Genomic DNA, 8,406 nt, shown 5'->3' on the forward strand with positions numbered 1-8,406 from the left:
AGCTTATTTAAGAGAATAGTGTGGTAAACAGAATTAAACGCCTTACTTAGATCTAATATTGCAAGTATACCCGGATTCCTACGGTCAAAAGATCGTCTTATATTGTCCGTGACGTGAATCATTAAATAATTTGTGCTATGGTGACTCCTAAAGCCAGATTGGCAGCTGTCCACCAAGGAATGCGATTCAAGATATGCACACATCTGATTATCTCAAGCGCCTTAGACAAATCAGGTAGGACACAAATTGGTCTAAAGTCTGAGCATTCCTTTCCAGAAGTCCCCTTTTTCTGTAAAGGAAATACCTTAGCCAGCTTCCAATTCGTAGGGCATTCCACTCATAATAATCATATTGAAAAAATGTAGAAGATGTCGGGAAATAAATGGATAAATCAATTTAATAAATTTCACCGGAATAGAATCATAACCTGTCGCATTCGGCTTAATACTAGATATTGCACAAAAAATCTCATATTTGGGCAACCTAAACAAGACCCTACTGACGAAGATGTCCCTGCTGAAGAAAAATGGATAATCCTTCTGAAATGGCCGCTCAAAAGTACTGGCGATGTTGTCCTTTCTTTTGGAGTTGCCTGCATCCCAGTTTTGACTTCTTTACTACATGCCTCACTTGTGGTTGGCAACAGGCCCGTCAATCTTCCTACACCAAGAAATCGGAGTCACAAAATACAATTTTCGAATTTTTAAATTCCCAAAAGTCGAATTTTCAACTTTTCGATGTTATCAAAATTAGAAAAGTCGTCTTTCCGACATTTAAATTTAATTTTTCTTTTTAATTTTATTTCCGCATGAAAGTAACATAGTCGATGAGACCCTAAGACAGTTACATTTACATACAATAGCATTACTACTAGAAATACTTATATATAAAAAATACCATATATAAATAGCAATTAAAATAACACACACACACATCAATTAACTTAAACAAACACAAAATATAGAAATAATAAACCACAAAAAATTTTTTAAATAATAATAAATAACATTATAAGAAAATATAAAAAAATACGAAAAATTACTATTTAGCCACATTCCACTACTTATTAATAACGGCCATTTTCATGTAGCTCCGTTAGGCTTTAACTGCCTGTAATTTAATCAAAAAGTTTTTGCTTATATGTTTTTGGCGTCGAATTAAAACTCTCGGGCAAAACATTAAAGACTCGATCAACTCTTACAAAAAAAGATTTTTTCTAACACAGAACATAACTTTGGAATGACAATATGGAAATTTCTAGTAGACCTCTAAATTTAAATAATTCAACTACTAATAAAGGCTCCTGAGTCCTTATAATCTTATAAAGCATCAACAAATTTCTAATAATCACGAAATCATTAAACGTACAGGCAAGGAAGTCCAACACATAATAAGTAATATGATTATGTTTTGGACTTTTTGGACAATTTGCAAATTTAGAAAAATAAAGTTTTCAAATTATTAAAAATTCAAAAAAGCAGATTTTTTGACTTTTACGATTATTGAATAGTCGACTTTTGACGTCTGGACTTTCGAATTTTTGGTGTATTTTCAACATAAAGAAAGCGACAACACACTCTCCTCTCAATTAAAAATCGACTCTTCGACTATTTCGTTAAAGTTCAATTAGCCATTTTTGTCAACCTCAAAAGTCGATTTGACGCGGATTTCAAAAAATTGATATTGAAGATTAAAAAAATTGGACTTTTAATTTTTTTTTGTAAAAAGTCGATTTTTGAACTTTATATTCCTTCTTTGACATAAGAATTGCAATCAAAATCAAAAAGTCTACTTTTAGACCTTTCGACATTTTTTACAATTTGGAAATGTCAGAATTTAAACCTTTTGGAAATTTGAAAAAAAAAAATACTTTTACCCTTAGACTTCGTTCAAATTTAGCTAAATCTAATTTTCGATTTTTTTCCCCAAAAAATTTTTTTTTGTTTTCTTTCACAGTGAATTCGTCGGTATTAGCCAACATAAGTTTGATTAGTCGTTTAGTTGACTTCCGATTTGTATATCGCGAGACTTTGAATCCTTGCATCAGTCCCCATTGCTGATCTCACCTTTTCTTTGATCTTCTTCGGATCTCACTGCTTCATTGGGGTAGTTCGGACTGATCGTTCGTACTGATCCGCCATAATACATCTTTTACTGTTCTAGTAGGGTCACACATAAAGAATTTCTCCCCAACCAACGCGGATGTTGGCAGGTATTTAAACATAAGAAATCTAATCGGTAACTGCTGTGCTACAACCGTGGAACCTTTGGCAAAGTTGTTACTTCGTCCACGGTAAATTGTGGCATGTCATTGACGCAGAAATAATGAATGCGACATATGACTCACATACCAAAGCCGCGGTAAGCTTTAAAGTATTCTAAAAACAATCGTTCATATACGCACATAATTCACACTATGTTTTTGTAAACCATCTGAAAATTAAGTTTTCTCGTGACTTGCATAACATCCTTCATAGCCGCTATGACCACCTCATTTGAGTGATATTTGTGTCCAGCGACATAAGCAGTCGAAACCCTACCCAGGTTTTTGGATGCCAATTGACCACTATTTCCAAGCAGTTCGAATTTTATGCTGGTCATGGGACTGGTTATATTTAGCGGGTTGGTGGCACTTCATGATTTATCTTTAGAACACCATGAACCCCTAACTAGTTTAAATTACTATATAATATGACTAAATCACACCTTTCGGGTTTTATGGGCTAACAAACCCAGGTTCAACCCCTGGTCGGAGCGAACAAGTTTTTCAAATTGTAAAAAGTAGATACTTAGAAGCAAAAGTGTAATAAAAATAGTGATAAGAATAAAAAGTGAAATTGGTGGAAAAAATGTGTTTTGGTTTTTTAAATTCTTTCATTCAAATAAACTTTCAAGCTACAACTTCTAAAGCAATGCAACTAGACAATATACTATTGGCTAGTTGGGAAGAACTGTGTCTTTAGCATGCATTGATTTGTTGGTATATATGTCCGGGTCAATTTACCCTTCCTATGACAACCCCATGTTAATTTTATCTAACCGATTAAAAGACCGGTACCGGTTATAAAGGACAAGTGAAGCGACCTTTTTGGTCGTCCATCTAACCGATTAAAAGAACGGTACCGGTTAAAAAGGGCAGGTGTAGCGACCTTTTTGGGGCCAGTTCAACGCACTGAAGGGCTTGGACCAAATTACGAAAATGTAGGAAATGCTGGCCTATTTTGAAACCTGTTCGCAGGATCCACTGCTCCTTGGTTTCCAGTGTACACCTTGTACTACTTCGTATTTAGCGAACGGCATTTCACATTTCGGTGAAACCACTTAGAGAAGCTTTGAAACATTCAGAAATGTCACCATTGTTACTGAGAGGGGGAAATCCACCGCTGAAAACTTTTTGGACGAATGTGGGATGATAAATAAAAGCCATGACCTTTTGTATGGAAAGCGGGCGTGCTAACCCTTGCACCACAATGGTGCAATTGTCCAATATGGTTAAAATAGCCGTTAACGAGAATGTATTGAGGTTAGTAATTATCTTATAGAATATCTCTCGTAAACCAATTCGAATTATACCATAAAATTTAACCGTTCGGCAGTCTAAAGTGGGTTGTACTAATCAATTTGACTAACTAAGCAATTGTGGTAAAGCTACTTGTACTTAGCTTACAGATGTTTTTAAGCCGAAATTAAAAGGTAATGCGATGATTGAAGAAAAAACCTACTATAACAAAACGATACATTTATTTCTATAGCAACATTTTGTTTTTGGAAAATCGCACTAAAGACTCCCTGAAAAATCCGACCACTTTTACACTAAACCCATACAACATATAACCCTAAAACTATGCTATACAATTCAGTCGTAATGTCATAGCTGAATAATTTGAACAGCCTAAAATTATGCTACGCATGAAAGGTTATCCTTGGTTTACATTAGAATTACATTAGATTTCACCAAATCACTTTAGCTATTTCATTTATTTATATACCTGTAATACAGTTTTTATGTAGGAGGATCTATATGTACAAATGGATTGCACTACGACTGACTTATTATTACAATATTCACTCATTTATTACAACACAAATTGCCTTTTACCATCTGCCTGAAAATGGAAAAATGACCTTCCTATTTTTACAAAAGTTTGGACATAAGGTTAAAGCTACCAAAAAGCAAGTATATAGGATTAAATGTAATATGGCTATGTGAGGATATTATTATATTTAGTATTTCCCTATTTCGAAATGTTTAATGACACGATAAATCAATATTTATGTTAATCATCAAATATTAATGGACAAAACTTCTCTTACCCTCATCTTCACTCATCATGTTGGAAAAATTATTCGATTATCCACTTTTAGGGAGTCTAATGTTGTTTCGTTGGATAACTTATTTTCCCACAATACTCTGGCACATTCTTGAAAAACAATGATGTTTTATAGCTCTTGTTTTCGTACTTTCTTGGTATCAAACAAAAATTTTGCAATCCAACAACAAACTGTTTATTTATGTCATATCTAGAGGTAGATATGTCAATTAACGATACCTATTGTCGATTTCGATTAACAAATAGTAGGTCGATAAAATTTAGATATGATAATGGATGTTTCGACAAGAAGATTATTTAGGGGCCGTTTATATGGAATCATTTTTATAACGACCACCATTCTGTTTGGAACAAACCGAAATATCGAAATTCTAATGCCCATATTCATAATAATTTACTGGCAGTTTATCGAATGATTTTATTTAGTAAAAGTAGGTTTAAAGTTTACGTTAACTTTTATGAATATGGGAGGAATGTGCCTTATGCGCTTTACAGATTATCAGTTATTCCGGACGACAGTGCTCGTGTCGAACATATCCCATATATTGTGCACAATATAAGTTAAGTCCGAAGGCATAATCGATACTGCTGCATGTTTATGGGATCGATAACACATTTACCGATTATTTAGTCATCGCCGACAAGTCGTATCGATCCGACACACTGAAAGATTCTTTATAAACACCGACATTCCGTCCGGAATAACTGATAGTCTGTAAAGCGCATTATGCGCTTTACAGACTATCAGTTATTCCGGACGACAGTGCTCGTGTCGAACATATAGGGCACCTTATACGGTCGGATAAACCCTGCGACACAACACGTTGCGGCGACAAATCCGCTAGTATAAAGCCATGTTCGCGTGTTGCGGGGACGTGTTGGCATAAAATCAAAACAACTTTGATTTTTTCCGGTTGAAGGCACAAATCATGTCTGAATAAGGAGGTTGAATCACGATAACAAAAACAGCAAATTTCAATATGTTGTTTACAATTTTAAGAAGTCAAAATCAGCTGAAAAAAGAATCGTATGTCATTGGTAAAAGTGGCAATTATTTATTCTTTCAATTGTCCTGAAAAATGATTCAAATCCAGAGAAAAATGGGTCTGGAATATGTTATCAAGATACTCAAGTCATCTTTGAACAATTCTCCAGCTCTGAATACGCGAATTTGTTTGACATGCATTTGCTATGCAGTGTCATTTGGAGAGCTGCAATCACCATAAATATATGATGTTCATTCTTGCGAAAAATTTTTATGGAAACCATTATTTCGCACATAGAAAGCGGCGTTTTTTTAGGTAGCTTGGAGCGCTATTTTACAGGGAGCGATATTGGATTAAGTTGGCGGTTGTTGCTTGTTTTTACAAAATAACATTTTATTTTTCCTTGGGCAATTGATCTGCTATTCCTTTGATCCTTTGTATAGTTTCACGGACGACAGTGCTCGTGTCGAACATATCCCATATATTGTGCACATTATAAGTTAAGTCCGAAGCCATAATCGATACTGATGCATGTTTATGGGATCGATAACACATTTACCGATTATTTAGTCATCGCCGACAAGTCGTATCGGTCCGACACACTGTAAGATTCTTTACAAATACCGACATTCCGTCCGGAATAACTGATAGTCTGTAAAGCGCATGAGGGAAAAACTTGAACGAACACACAACAAATAGGTGAACCTCTGTCGTATTGTTTATATAAGATTATTGTTTATTTTTATTAATTTATATTTAATATTTTTATATAATATTGTAATGTCCGTTAGAGTAGTACTTTCCCTGCCAGCATTTCAAAGTTCCATTTCAACCTCATCGTTACCACAGACTCGTAAATGTCACTTCAACCATCATGAAAAGGTACATCAAAAAGTACATGCAAGTAATTTGCCATCCCTACTGTTAAAAAAGCCATTTTTTTGTGAAACGCCAAGCGCAACCAGCTTGTTATATTTTAATTAAATAAAAACGAAAATAAAGTTCTGAAAACATAGATTATACGCTTAAAATTGTGAAAGGTATATTGGTGAACAATTTGGTGATTTTCCAAATGGAATAAAGTGATTGTTTTTCAGATATTTTACAGACACGCTGCCTCCATGGAATAAAAACACTGGTTGATAGACGCAGCAACATGTAACTCGCTACTTGTAACTCAACATCATCATTAATGCCAAAAATTATGTTAAATGTAATGTGATAGTGGTATAAATGTTATATTTTTAAGAATTTGTAAATAATTAATCAAATTATTAAATATCTAAACAAACGTGTTTTACTCGACCACAATGATTCTTTTACCACTATCTTAAAATGTGCTTTTTCTGATTGTTTGGAGGGTCTCTTATTGGCGTCGTTCTAAATTGATCTATAAAGGCACCTAATAATTGCACTCATGCGAAACCTTTTTGTAGTAACTTGGCGTGGTACAACTTCTCAATAGTGACGGCGCTTTTCCGACGAGTTTTTGATATCGTATATGATTGTTTTCAACGTACTGGGGATTCTCAGAAGCGCCCCCAAATTCAAAAAATGTTGGCAGGGTAGTACCGGCCTTACAAATTCAGCTGTTTGTCTCCATTTCAGTCGATCGATAGAGCTCGTTCGACATGCAGAAACATGCTGTTAACCTTCTTGTTCAGCCATGGCACAAATCTTCACGTGTAAAGGCCGGTACTATGTTCATTCTTGCGAAAAATTTTTATGGAAACCATTATTTCGCACATAGAAAGCGGCGTTTTTTAGGTAGCTTGGAGCGCTATTTTACAGGGAGCGATATTGGATTAAGTTGGCGGTTGTTGCTTGTTTTTACAAAATAACATTTTATTTTTCCTTGGGCAATTGATCTGCTATTCCTTTGATCCTTTGTATAGTTTCACGGACGACAGTGCTCGTGTCGAACATATCCCATATATTGTGCACATTATAAGTTAAGTCCGAAGCCATAATCGATACTGATGCATGTTTATGGGATCGATAACACATTTACCGATTATTTAGTCATCGCCGACAAGTCGTATCGGTCCGACACACTGTAAGATTCTTTACAAATACCGACATTCCGTCCGGAATAACTGATAGTCTGTAAAGCGCATGAGGGAAAAACTTGAACGAACACACAACAAATAGGTGAACCTCTGTCGTATTGTTTATATAAGATTATTGTTTATTTTTATTAATTTATATTTAATATTTTTATATAATATTGTAATGTCCGTTAGAGTAGTACTTTGAATTATGCTTTGAATTGCTTAAATAAATGGAAAATAAATAAAAATAAATAAATAAATAATCGGCAAATATGTTATCGGTCCCATAAACATGCAGCAGTATCGATTATGCCTTCGGACTTATGGGAATGAAATTTTTCGCTAGAGGTGCATACCGGCCTTATGATGTGGCCAATATATGGGATATGTCTCGAAAAGTTGGACGTGGGCAAATTTCCGTATGCGCTTTACAGCGCATAAAGCGCATTACAGACTATCAGTTATTCCGGACGACAGTGCTCGTGTCGAACATATCCCATATATTGTGCACATTATAAGTTAAGTCCGAAGGCATAATCGATACTGCTGCATGTTTATGGGATCGATAACACATTTATCGATTATTTAGTCATCGCCGACAAGTCGTATCGATCCGACACACTGTAAGATTCTTTACAAACACCGACATTCCGTCCGGAATAACTGATAGTGTGTAAAGCGCATTACAGACTATCAGTTATTCCGGACGACAGTGCTCGTGTCGAACATATCCCATATATTGTGCACATTATAAGTTAAGTCCGAAGGCATAATCGATACTGCTGCATGTTTATGGGATCGATAACATATTTACCGATTATTTAGTCATCGCCGACAAGTCGTATCGATCCGACACACTATAAGATTCTTTACAAACACCGACATTCCGTCCGGAATAACTGATAGTCTGTAATGCGCTTTACAGACTATCAGTTATTCCGGACGGAATGTCGGTGTTTGTAAAGAATCGTATAGTGTGTCGGATCGATACGACTTGTCGGCGATGATTAAATAATCGGCAAATGTGTTATCGATCCC

At 35.1% G+C, this 8,406-nt stretch overlaps 1 protein-coding gene and 1 long non-coding RNA gene across 2 annotated transcripts in view; one reads left to right on the forward strand and one right to left on the reverse strand.

Moving 5' to 3' along the window:
* Lrrk (Leucine-rich repeat kinase) overlaps positions 1-4,518 on the reverse strand; it is a 37,138-nt gene extending 32,620 nt beyond the window's left edge. The window contains exon 1 of the mRNA XM_075292484.1: positions 4,315-4,518. Coding sequence (XP_075148599.1) covers positions 4,315-4,333 — 19 coding nt within the window. The 5' untranslated portion in view covers positions 4,334-4,518. The remainder of the gene's footprint in view (positions 1-4,314) is intronic.
* Positions 4,519-6,181: 1,663 nt separating this feature from the next.
* Positions 6,182-6,579, forward strand: LOC142242997 (uncharacterized). The gene is made up of 2 exons (XR_012724287.1): positions 6,182-6,357; positions 6,415-6,579. It is a non-coding gene; the product is annotated as an uncharacterized LOC142242997 (long non-coding RNA).
* Positions 6,580-8,406: the final 1,827 nt, after the last annotated feature.

The sequence above is a fragment of the Haematobia irritans genome, chromosome 1, assembly GCF_050003625.1.
Source record: "Haematobia irritans isolate KBUSLIRL chromosome 1, ASM5000362v1, whole genome shotgun sequence".
Classification (NCBI taxonomy): domain Eukaryota; kingdom Metazoa; phylum Arthropoda; class Insecta; order Diptera; family Muscidae; genus Haematobia; species Haematobia irritans.